The sequence below is a fragment of the Lycium ferocissimum genome, chromosome 2, assembly GCF_029784015.1.
Source record: "Lycium ferocissimum isolate CSIRO_LF1 chromosome 2, AGI_CSIRO_Lferr_CH_V1, whole genome shotgun sequence".
Lineage (NCBI taxonomy): Eukaryota > Viridiplantae > Streptophyta > Magnoliopsida > Solanales > Solanaceae > Lycium > Lycium ferocissimum.
The window spans coordinates 58,819,814-58,832,960 of record NC_081343.1 but is presented as its reverse complement, the minus strand read 5'-3'; the positions used below and the strand labels follow the sequence as shown (position 1 = coordinate 58,832,960).

At 36.1% G+C, this 13,147-nt stretch overlaps 3 protein-coding genes across 3 annotated transcripts; all 3 read right to left on the bottom strand.

Annotated features, from left to right (window-relative positions):
• Positions 1 to 78: 78 nt before the first annotated feature.
• LOC132048255 (glycine-rich cell wall structural protein 1-like) lies at positions 79 to 1,726 on the bottom strand. The gene has a single exon (XM_059439161.1). It carries the CDS (start codon positions 1,357 to 1,359, stop codon positions 301 to 303), a length of 1,059 nt encoding a protein of 352 aa, XP_059295144.1. The 5' UTR covers positions 1,360 to 1,726; the 3' UTR covers positions 79 to 300.
• Positions 1,727 to 8,140: 6,414 nt separating this feature from the next.
• On the bottom strand, positions 8,141 to 8,587 carry LOC132047806 (glycine-rich protein 23-like). Its single transcript, XM_059438790.1, has one exon. It carries the CDS (start codon positions 8,585 to 8,587, stop codon positions 8,141 to 8,143), a length of 447 nt encoding a protein of 148 aa, XP_059294773.1.
• Positions 8,588 to 9,293: 706 nt separating this feature from the next.
• LOC132048254 (putative two-component response regulator ARR19) lies at positions 9,294 to 11,891 on the bottom strand. The gene is made up of 6 exons (XM_059439160.1): positions 11,582 to 11,891; positions 11,289 to 11,365; positions 11,135 to 11,171; positions 10,195 to 10,384; positions 9,777 to 9,879; positions 9,294 to 9,660 (listed from the first exon to the last, which is right to left on the bottom strand). Exons 1-6 carry the CDS (start codon positions 11,805 to 11,807, stop codon positions 9,481 to 9,483), a joined length of 813 nt encoding a protein of 270 aa, XP_059295143.1. The 5' UTR covers positions 11,808 to 11,891; the 3' UTR covers positions 9,294 to 9,480.
• Between the last annotated feature and the right edge of the window lie 1,256 nt (positions 11,892 to 13,147).

The following is a 13,147-nucleotide window of genomic DNA, read 5'->3' as shown; positions in this document are numbered from 1 at the left end:
ACGCCAGTGGGAGAATGACATAAATGATTCAATCATGCAACCAAAAACGGAAAAAAATAATTCCTTTAATCGAATCGGAATGGCAAACAACTAATACAAATATATCACTTCTGCTCACTGTGGCATTGTACAATACAAATGTCACTCATGAATCTCTCTCTCTCTCTCTCTCTCTCTCTCTCTTTCAGTGACCTTATCCGAATTATTCTCTTTATACTAGCACAGGAAAAAACAAGTACAATTTGCATGGAAAATGATTGGTTGACCATTTAGCTTTTGAGCAAAGTTGGTACTGAGACTTTAGGGTTGTTTGTCACCAATCTTGCTAGCTTCATCAACAGGACTAGAATTTGCACTTGTAGCTGTTCCAATGCCAAAGCCAAATCCCATGCCCATACCAAATCCCATTCCAATACCACCATTATTACTATTGCCACCATAGCCACTGCCTTCTCCATGCCCATATCCTTCACCCACACCATTGTCATCACTAGTGTTTCTACCTCCTCCTCCTCCTCCTCCTTCTCCACCTCCTCCACCACCGCCACCACCAGCACCACCACCTGCTCCAAAACCACTTCCGTGGCCAGAACCTCCACCAGCGCCATTGCTGCCACCACCTCCACCTCCACCTCCTCCTCCCCCTCCACCACCACCACCTCCATTTCCACCAAAACCTACACCCATTCCGAAACCACTTCCATGGCCATACCCACCGTTGGTGCCACCGCCTCCGCCACCACCACCACCACCACCTCCACCTGCCCCACTGACTCCCCCACCAACTCCAGCACCAAAGCCACTACCATGACCTGATCCTCCTGCAGAACCACCCTCACCACCTCCACCACCACCACCTCCTCCACCTCCCCCTGCAAAACCGCCACCACCTTTACGTCCACCAAAAGTTCCAAAACCTGCACCTGCTCCAAAACCACTACCATGACCATACCCTCCATCTACACCACTAACACCTCCACCTCCAGACCCTCCACCACCACCTTCTGTACCAACTCCAGCTCCAGCTCCAAATCCTTCACCATGACCAGAACCAACAGCTCCATTCCCACCACCACCACCATGGCCTCCTCCACCTCCACCACCTCCCACACCAACACCTGCCCCTGCACCATGACCTTCTCCGTGTCCCGAACCTCCATTACCACTTCCTCCTCCTCCACCACCACTGCCACCACCACCGCCTCCTCCTCCTACACGATTATAAAAGCTTTTGCAGCCACGCCAACCACCATAGTTGCAATAATCATCTCCATCCTCCCCACGTCCCTCCTCCATGCATTCCATAACAATGCTTAGTACAAGAAGAGCCACACACAAAGAACTACTAAAATTAGCCATGCTCTTGATCAAATAACAATAAGTGTAAGCTCAGTATTGAGTAGTCAGTCTATTGACTAGGTTGAGCTCCCACTTCTTGGTTCTTCTTTGTGCAAAATGCCTCCTCTATTTATAGGCATATTATTCGTGCAATCATTTGGTCATGCCACAACTATGTTGAAAGATGCATGTCTTGGAATTTTAAAAAGAAAAAAGGTCAACATTGAATTGACAGGCCACTAACTAGCTAGCCAGGCACTTAAAAACTTCGATATTTAATTGTTAAAAGAATATCACTGGTATTGTCATTAGTTTTTGCATCTGCTAGTACTAGAAATTCCCCCCAACAAAAGGATCTTGGTTCGGTCCAATTCCAATTATTTTTAACGACAAGAGAAATCTCAAAAGTGGCGAACCAAATTGAGATATCTATGAAAATCTTAACGTGGTATCGACATTAATGGGACTGGATGTGATTAAGCCTATGGCTAACACATGTTAGTGTCGTATATTATGATAATCGACAATGAAATAGTGGAGTTGGTGCCTATATCTTCAGTAAATTAAGGTATTCTTAACAGAGATTTTGGATTTGTTTGATCATGAGCTCCAGCCTCCAGGTGTCATTCTATTTTATTTATAGCTTCACATTCCATTTTCGAATTATACCAAAGATTATATAGTTGAAAGATTGTATTTCTATTGGCATAGAGAAAGGGAAAGGGCAAGTAGAAGCATTTCTTTCCTTTGGTTTCTCACGTATCGGATCCGAATAATTTTGGAACTTCATTAAAAAGAAAATAGCTCTCTACTTGGATATTTTTGGCCAATTTGCACGGTTGTCCTTCATACGGACTGGTCTTTAATTTTTGTCCCTCAATTCGCTGGTCTTTAATTTTTAATTTCGCTTAAAAAGGTGGCCGAAAGTATCCCGAGGTTCTGGGTTCGAAACCCAGCAAAGTCGAAATAATAATAATTTCGCAAGGCATAGGTTTCTATAAACCTATGCTTATTCGAGCGAAGTTATATAGAACCTATGCCGGAGACGGCAGACTTTGCCTTGTAAGGCAAACTTTGCCTTATAAGGCGGACTTTTAGTTATGCCTTATGGAAAAGTCTGCCGTCTCCGACAGACTTTTAGTTATGCCTTAAGGCAAAGTCTGCCGCATAAGGCAGACTTTTTGCAAAAGTCTTGCCTTGCGATTTTTTTTTATTTTTTTTTTACTGAGTGGGGATTCGAACTTAGAACCTCGAGGTACTTTCGGCCACCTTTTTAAGTGAAGGGCAAAAATTAAAGACCAACAATTTGAGGGGCAAAAATTAAAGACCGCCCCAAAAGAAGGGCAATCCGCGCAAAAATGTATTCTTAGGTGTCAAATCTGAGATGTTTGATTAAGAGTGGGCTCGAATCCGAGATGTTTGATTACAAAAAATTGCATGGATTTCCCTTCATATGGACTGGTCTTTAATTTTTGTCCCTATTTCTCATTTAATGAAAAATTGTGGGCTAAAGTACCCTTTTCGCACCAGAGATTTTGGGTTCGATCCCCAGCAGAGTCGAAAATAATAATAATTTCGCAAACTACGCCTATTCGGGCGAAGTTACATAAAACCTATCTCTTGTCCGGCAAAGATTCGTGGAAATGAAGCTCTGCCTTTATTTCGCAACTATGCCTATAGGCACAGGTTCTATGTAGTTTCATAGAAACCTTTGTCGTGTCCGACATAGTTTCTATGTAACTACTCATATGAATTTATGCCTTGTGATTTTTTTTTTAACTGAGCGGAGATTCAAACCCAAAACCTCGAATATTCTCGACCACCTTTTTAAGCAAAGACCAAAAATTAAATACCACTAATTTGAGGGACAAAAATTAAATACCAGCGCCTTTGAAGAACAATCGTGCAAATTGCCCGTTTGATTAAGAGTTTCAATGTTGAGAAATATCTGTTTGTGCAGCCCATGTGAGTGTATGAGTTATAATTGGAAAATAATTATTGGCAAACCAAAAGAATAAAGAAACAAATGAATAAAAAAGAAGCAGGAAGAAATTGTTTGGTAATATTATATGTATAGTGGTATTCCATTGGATACTTGAAGTGTACTCGTAGCAAGGAACAAAATCCAGCCGATAATGGCACCCATATTGTCACTCATGGTCCAGACACTATCTGAAAGTCAACAATCCTTCCGTTTACTTCGAGTTTTTAATCCTAAGGACCACTTTACATAAAGTTTCTAATTTAACTTTTGATCAATAAGCGGACACATTTGTGACTAATTTCATCCAACTAGACATACTACTTCAGTCAGCATCCAGGTACGTCCAAAGGATTTAAGTTATAAATTTTAGAGATGTGAAAAAATATTATACGCACAATTTGCGTTGTTATATTATAACTATTACTTTATCTTCAAGATTATCATATAATTTTACGTAAATTGTATTTAATGATCTAAGAAATAACTCTTCGCTGAATCCACCTAAAACACAACAGAGAGAGGAAGTTGTTATCTCCTTAAAATTCTCCTAATTTTATGATGCTTTTTCCTTTGCGTTGAACACTTTATTGTGATTATTGGAGACTTCATTTAAGTTGCATAAATAATCAAAGCCCCAATAGTCAGATGGGAACGTGAAAACAGGAAAAAAAGAGCGAGCTAAACAACAAAAGGCACGTAATAGTTATATATCGAAAAATATAGTTAGTGGTTCTTGCACTATTTAATTCTTAAAATAATTTAATTTACTATGTCTAAGCATCTAATCATTCAAGTATCATTTGTATCACTATACTTTTGCTCAACCAATAATCTTCACGGTGGCTGACTGGCGACATGGGAACAGTTATTACTTTTGGTTATGAGATTAATGATACTGGGGGCCCTGGTTTATGTAGCAATTTTCATTCCCCCAACTTGGGCGGCTCGATGCAATATGTGATTGGTAAAATTTATTTACGGATATTTACGTAAACATATGGTGCGAATACCTTTTTATCATATGTGATTAGTCACTGTATTATTATTTGCTTTTGGAACTTATAACTCAAAATAATACCTTGATGAATGAATAGTATCTCTTCCCTAAAAAGTATGTTATTTTTACTGTCATATAAAGAAAATATTTTGTTGCGAATGAACAAGATATTGAGGAATTGTTCATATTGAAAATCAAAATTATTGATTCGGATCTTTTTCATAAAAAAGGCAATCTTATGTTCCAGCAGAAGCAGTCAATTTGCCTATTCATTGAGCAAATAAATAACAGTTTTTTTAATCAATATATATGATTTTGAATAGTCAATAATAGTTTCTTTTTAGACTTTGGATACGTGATCATTCCACTTACTTCTATTATGTCAACGTTAATAACAATTGTTGGAAAGAGCTAACAGAAAAAGTATAAATGTAGTAAAGTTTGTAATATCAGAGGAATCATTAATACCTCAAAGCATAGAGGGGGAGGTCATTAGAGTTTGTACTGTAAAATTGATTTTCGACATAATGTAAAAGACATATATAATAGAATCATAACTATAAATAGCATATACATGCGGCCCTAATCAAAATGCATACATTTATCTCGTACATTATTATCTTAGATCAACAATTTGATAACATTTCTTCCTTTTGGATTTGCTTATTTCCGTTGGACAACATACAATATCAAAACTCCAAATATTTGGTTTGTTAAAAATTATATGTATCACTAAATAACATCCCACATGGAGTGTCTGTGTTTGTGCATCTTCTTTTTCCATCATGAACTCATAAAAATGGAAAAAAAAAAAAAAAAAAAAAAAACTCATAAAAATGGAATACGATAAAGCAATGTAGGGGAAAACTTTTTGGAAAGTAACACAATATTATTCCATTTTCCTGTTCATCATTTTCTAGCACATTTAATTTTGAGATTTGAGAATTCTCTATTTTGTCTTTTTCTACGCACCAAATATTTCAAGCTTCTTCTTAAACCTTCTAAATGGAAAACAATTGTACAAACTACTCCCACTAGAGCTACTATATATAGGTATAGTATACCTTTAACTTCAATTTTAGGTTTTAAATTTATAGTGCCCTCCAGTACCCTCTTCTGTGACTTGAAAATCTCCCGAGTTGTATATTCTAGATCTTTTCTTTTCTAATCAACTAGGCATGTTTGTGATCCTAAGTAATTATGACCCATGATAATCCAAGTGTCTAATTACCACAATAACAGAAATTTTGCAATCATAGGCTGTCAAATTGTGCGTCACTTAAAATTATAGTATGTAGTTAATATACGTTAGGAAATTTACAATCAAATGGCATTATGTGCCCGAATGATGTACCCTTAAAGAAAAAATAAAAGATATCGACAACGTAAATTCTTTCGCACTATCAATATAGTTCAAACATATTATACCAAATGACCTGACATATTTTATTGTTATGATCTCACTTATGATGGAAAATTACCTATAGTTAATTTTTATTTAATCTGATAGTGTAAAAAAAAATCGATTACATCGAAGAAGCTAATTAAATTGATAAACAAAAGGGTACACTATGTCTGGCTGTAGAGCGGCGTCGGAACATTAAATAAAGGGAAAAGGGCTAAAAATATCCTCCGTTAAGACAGGGGTGTATTTGAAAACTTTAATGACAGGAAGGGTATTTTTGACCTAAATTTATAACGGAAAATATTTTTAGCCCTTTTCCTAAAGTAGAGAGGTATTTTTGACCCTTTTCCCTTAAATAAATGTACCTTTGTGTTTTTCTTAATCATTCTTTCTTAGAAAAAAAATAGATTATTTGTAGTGGATTAGCAAATCAGTAATTTAATCAAAGAAAATCTCCGTGATTAAACCGTCTAATTATGTATAGATTATGCATACCTGGCTTTCAATTATTGTCTTTGACACTATATTTGAAAGGATTTTTCCTTAGAATTGCAGGCAAGAATTGTTGGACTGCCAAAACCAAGAGAATTTAAAATTCATTCAGTGGCATGCTAGAGAACTTTTGCACGCTTAATTTGACCGATTTTTAAAAATTAGGCACCGTTTTTTCTTGATTGCCAACTTGTAAATACTTACCTAGCTCTAGATGATTTTCAGGCCAGTCAATTCTTCCCTTTTTACAGCTGATTGATTTGAAGCGATCATAAAATTGGTTGAGATTTTGGAAATGTGGGAGATTAGAGGAACTCTTCCAGGTACCAATCATTTTTTTGCGCGGAGTGCCCTTCGTTTGGGGTGGTCTTTAAATTTTGCCCCTCATATTTGAAATCTTTAAAATTTGCCCTTCGGCTAACACCCATAGGTTCCAGGTTTCGAACCCACGCGCGAGTCAAAATTTTAAAAAAAAATCGCAAGGCAAGTTTAAATTTCGCTATCGGACCGGCAAGATACTTTTGTTAAGGAATTCAAAGTTATGCGGACCCTAAGATACTTAGGCCTTGTGGCGGACTTGGGATAAGTATCTTAGAGATCGCATAACTTTGATAATTCCTTCTGAAAGTTATCGGTCCGCATAAAAGTTTGCCCGTTAAAAGTATGCCCCCACCGCATAACTTTGTGAAGGAATTATCAAAGTTATGCGGACCGGCATACTTATGCCTTATAGGCGGACTTGGCATAAGTATCGGTCCATATAACTTTGATAATTCCTTCACAAAGTTATCCGGTCCCAAGATAAAAGTTTGCCATTAAAAGTATGCCCACCTAAGCATAACTTTGTGAAGGAATTATCAAAGTTATCTGGGACCGCATACTTATGCCAATTCTCGCCCATAAGGCATAGTATCGGGTCCGGCATAAAATGTGTAATTCCTTAACAAGTGTATCTTTGTTAGCGGCATAGCGAAATTTAAAACCGCCTTGCGAATTTTTTTAAAATTTTGACGCGCGTGGGTTCGAACCGGAACCTATGGGTGTTAGCGAAAGCGAAAATTTAAACATTTGAATATGAAGGGCAAAATTTAAAGACCACCCCAAAAGAAGGGCAATTCTGCGAATTGCCCGGTACCAATCAGAACAAGCGAGGGGATTAATTGGGTTTCATCCTCACATGTTAGCCCCATCCAGGATACATAAGGCCCATTTGTTAGCCCATTTGGAACATGAATCTACCTAGGGCAAGTACCAAGTACTGGAATTTGGAGGAAGAAATTAAACGAATTGTCCTTCAAATGCGCTGGTCTTTAATTTTTGCCTGAGCTAGTCTTTAATTATTATTTTTCCCTTTAGCAATCGAACTTCTTTAATCATGCAGGGCATAATTTCCTGATATTATGATGCGAAAATACAAACTTATGCCCCGCGATAAAGTTATTTATTATGAGGTTCAGCACAAAATAAGGACGCAAGTGCAAATGACACAATTTGGAGGGTCACTGTTTTCGTCTTGCTCACCTTAACAAAAGTCTATAGCTCATGGAAGTAGCTCCTCTCCGTCTCCTCAAATTTCTATTTAGATTTGTGACATTTGTGTGATACGGTGAAGCCAGAGACAATTCTGATTTACTTGGAGTTGAAAAAGAAGAGGAAAATCAAAAAAAGAAAGAAAAGACACCGAGTTTCGCTTATCGAGCAACCAAGAATTGAACGGAAGGATCATTGAACTTGCACACTGATCAGAAAATAACTAGAGATCTGACTTACGAAATTTCGTGCTACAGCAGCATTCGAATAACTTAGAAATATTGGGGAAAAAGAACATAGTTAATTAGTTCTCCTAGGTGCAATTTGAAGTTATTACTATTATATTATTTGTTCTAGTTCATAGAAATTAAATACAAAGTTTGTTAGTTCAAGTTCAAGGCAGGTCATGTCCAATTGCTGCATCACCTCCTTCAACTAGGTCACCTGCACCAACTGCACCATTTTCATTATTAGGATTATTGCCACCATTGTCACCAAATCCTTCATTAATACTAGAACCAAATCCTGTTCCAGTTCCAGCTCCACCTGCAACACTACTTGTTCCACCACCTCCAATAAAAGGGCCAAAACCACTTCCAAATGCACCTCCAATACCACCACCAAGTCCACCAATACCTGCTCCTAAACCAAATGGAGGCCTAATTCCACCTCTCATACCACCAAAACCGCCAAAAAAAGGTGGTAAAGGGTGTCGAAAATATTCCTTCTGCTCATCAGCTGCTGCTTTTGCCTTCATTGTCATTAATAGGCTCCTCGCGCTTGTAGGGTAAGCAACAAAACTGGTGATAATGAGAACAATAACGAGAATCTTTGTTGCCATTTTAACTAGTAGAAGTACTAGAGAGTTAAATACTGTAATTTTGAGTGTGAGAAACTTTGGGTTTGCAGGCTCAAGTTATATAGGTGTCCAGAATTTGCTACAATAATGAAAAATTTGAAAGGTAGGAATATCACTAACTCATGCATGTTGCGTGTAATATAATCATGTATTAGAGAGGGGAAGAAAAAGCCAACTACATCCTTCTATAGAGATGTACTTTAATTAACACCTTCTCGACTTCATGATCAACCTAAGTCTTAACACACAGCAAACAAATCAATTACTAAAACTTATAACGTTCAATATTTTTCCCATTACTTCTCGTTGAAGGTCTTATCCTATTTAGTGTTAACAACTTCATACTGTTTTCGTGCGCGTATAAGTCCTCAATCACCCAAAACATTTCTACTTACCGTTTTGTCCATTGTTGAAGATATAATTAAGAATATAAAATTATGATCTTTTTAATAACTTAAATTTTTAGATAAATAATCTCACTCTTTAACGTGGCATAGATCAGAGCGGACAAGGTCCTAAGTTGAAGTCTCACCACCATCCATTATCAAACAAAAAAAATTCACATGTTTGGCTCATTAAAAAAAAAAAAAAATAAGCCCAAACGTGAAGGGACGTGTTATAAAATATGACTAAAAACATAAAAATGTGTTTTTAACAACTTTAAATTTTAGATAAGATGATTAAATATTTCAACAATATCCATAAAGTTAAAAGCCGTACATTATGTACTATATCATGATTATAGGACAGATATTGGTCAGTCTATAGATTAGAAAAACTGATTAAGTTACAAAGTTCTAACCTAGCTAGTTTGAACAAGAAGAAGATTACTTCGTTGGACTAGCCCACAAAAAGAGAGTCAAATAATGAGGAATTTAACCAAGGGTGAGCTCAAGAGAGATATTAGTCATATCTAAACTGGCAGATGCTCCTAAGGACAACGTCAGAGTGCTACCAGAGTCTTCCTCTTCAGCTGTTTCAATAATTGAAAATGCACTCTTATTTGACAAAGTACTGCTACCATATTGTCGTACCATTTTGTTCCTATTGCCATCCTGCAAAAAGCAAAAGAATATAAATCTAATTAGTTAAGTAGTCAAACCAATCTATTAAACTACTGTAATTGTATTAAGGAAGTTAACTTAAAAAAGCTAAGGATTTCGTTAATTACTTGAACATTGCAACCATTGAAAAAATCCTTGAACATAGTGTTAGGATCGGATGCTCCTTCGAATCCCGTGATCTTATTTTCCCTCATCTCTTGCATATGTTTCCTGTTCAATTAACACAAGTGGGAAGGGTGAGTTAGTACTAACCGTTCCTTTCAAGTGTCTATGCATAATCAAGGGGAGCTTTAAGCAAGAATTAGCTGGCACTTATATGTACCATCAGTGTAAAAAAAATTTACTCTTATCACTTATTTTCATGTTACTAATTACTAATTTCACTTGTTAATAAGTTAACTAAGAAAGAGTCAAACTTATATAATGCAGCTCATAAATTTAGTAGAATTAGTAGCCTCCAAAAATAAGACATGCAACTTATTAATTATAACATGTTAAAGTACTAAATTAAAAATTGAGACGAACCATGAAGGAGGAAAAATAGTAGGCCTGGAGGCAAGGTCCGAATAGTTAGTCGTTACTGTCGAATTAGGATGGCCATCAAAGAAGGCTTTGCCATTATTATAGTATTTAAGAAAGTTTCCATGGGTATAATTCATTTGATCTGGACCATCCATTCTATTCCTCTTACTCCCATTTGCTGCTTCTACTTCAGCTGTAACCAACAAAAAGAAAAAGTCAAATGATCATATTTGTAGTAAACTTAATTAACTTGCAACTTATATGAGTTATATCGATGTCTGAGAAAATTAAATTAAGAAGAAAAAAAGTAGAAACGCATGTATAAGATTCACCCACCCAAGCACTAATTTTAAATTTTGAATCCGGATTCTATTTTATGAACATTTTCCTTGTATTAAAGACTCTTAATTTGTTTGGATAGTGGAATGCAACCACCACCACCACTTGGCAGTTTCTCACAAATATTTTTAGCTCTTCCAAATATATTCTACCCAAAATAAAATAAAGGATGAAAGTGTATTCACAATTTTGGCCTTGCTAGCAATAAGGCTAGATCAGCAGTTCTAAGAACCTTTTCAATTTTAGACTTTAGTAACCAAAAGGTGTTATCGTATGGAATCAGCAAAACACAAATTAAAGGGTCAAATGAAACATAAAAATATTCCTCAAATGGAATATCTCTATATTTTCTTGATTGCATCACCGCTCACTCATTTACTTACAATTTTCTCAAAAATTGACATAAACTTTATATCGACTGAGCTTCTTTAGATAATAAAATCAAGCTACAAGCTCCTCGCTATAAAGACTTGAAAAAAATTAAATAAAGAAAAGAACTCCAAATGAAAAGATGTGTTCATGAACTCCTTGATATATAAATAGTACACATAAAAGCATATAACATAGAAAAATGGAGTTTGATTTAAAAAAAGTAGATGGATACCTTGCATCATCTGTTCATGCTTCATGCTTCTGTACATCTGTTCATAACAAAATACATCTTAAAGCTGCTGTTGATACAAAATAAAAATAGAAGCAAAAAGAATTTGAATTTTCAATTAACCCTGGCCAGAGAAAGCTTTGTCCCAAATAATTACCTGAAGGTGACTCTTAACGTGAGATATGGTGAGGCCCTTCACATCCATCAATTGTAGCACCATCTTCGGAGTTGCTCCTAATTAATTAGTACCACAACAATTCAACATATAAATAATAGCTAATAATTAGGTCATCATAGGTCCACTCCACTTTTTTAAGAGAACCAAAAGGAATGAAAATCTATAATTAAGAATTAAGGAAAAGGCCCCCTTTTCATGCACTACTATATATAAAACCCATTCAAAAAACATGTAGTATTCATGCAAGAGAAGGGAATGGAGAACAAGCTTACGATCTTCTCCACCAAGTCTTTCAACAGCATGTACAAAGCTACGGTGAAGATCATGTGTCCATCTCAGCCTCGGCATTTTGGATCTAAGATATGGTCTTACCCCTGGTGATGATTTATTGTTATTGCTATTTTCTAATATTATTGGCTGCTCCCCAATTCCCATTGATAAACAAGGAGAATTTTTTGAAGAATTTTCAGACAAGTCTAGCTCTAACCCCTTCATCATGTTAAAAGATGAGAGGTTGGGAAGATGGAGGTAGGCTGGGATGAAGGAGGATATTAAAGGAGTTATGGTCTATGTTGAAGTATACATACAACAAAAAGAGAATAAATATTAGTGAGTCTGTTGTCATGTTTTGTCTACTTCTGCAGGCTTTTACAACTGGGATTTTTCTTACATAAAATCGAGTTCATCTTGAAGAGTTTAATTTAACTCTAGAGATATGTTCAACTTTTCACTCATTATATTAGATGAAATTTTCTTAAAAATAATTCCATAGAAAAGATTCTGATTGATGATAATGTTACTTTACAGGACATTCTTTCTTTGAAGTCAGTTTCAAAACATTCTTGTATGCCCTCATATGAGATATATCTACCACTAGGGCCACCTCAACGCCCCACCCCCACCCCCCCAACCCCTCACCCCCCACAAGATAGCTTTTAACCTTAAAATACACCTCCAAAATGGCCTAAAGTGATGGCACTAATGGACATCCAGTGGTGACTGAACTTAGAAATAATCGACAACCTTAAGATTAGCTAAAAGACAAGTGTGGGGAAACCTCTTTTGGCATTTGCTGAAACTTTTGGAAGTCGGTTACGAACAACTAAGACTGCAAGCGTGTACTGTGCAGGATGAGTTATACAAGTGTTTGTATCTAAGGTTTCTATGTCCATTATTTCCCCACAATTATACCCCCTTCATCCCAAAATAAAGGCACCTTATCAACAAAAAAAAGTTATCCCAAAATAAGTATCATCTTAGGAATTCAAGAAAAAAATTGACATTTATTTATAATTTTGCCCTTAGCATTAATGAAGTAGTCCATTTTAATATTGCTCAATTTTTAAAAAAACATCTAATAAACGGGTGTAGTTTAGTAAACTCAACATTATATTTATTGATTTCACACGTAATTTTTTCTAAGGTGACATTTATTTTGGTATGGAGGAGACATAACTTGTTATTTATGGTGTGATTATCTTAAATTAAAGAAGTTGACGTACGGTTACACTTGTAAAATGAGATTTGAACCTCCTATATCTTATACTACTAGTATTAACTAAGCGAAAAGTACAATAATAACCTTCTTTGTGGGACCATGCAGTTGGCCGAGCTAATTAAGTTAAGTAGTTTATTTTTTATTTTTAGGAACGAGAATGATGAGTGGTGATCAAAGGAAGCCAAATAAGGAAAAGATGAGGGTGACATAGGCAAATGTATGTATTCAAGGAAACATACCAAATCCCACCACAATTCTCCATTTCCTCTTTCCGGAAACCATAACTCCCTATCCTCTCATCCATAAAGTAGCTTTATACTTCTTTTTTCCCTTTGAACCT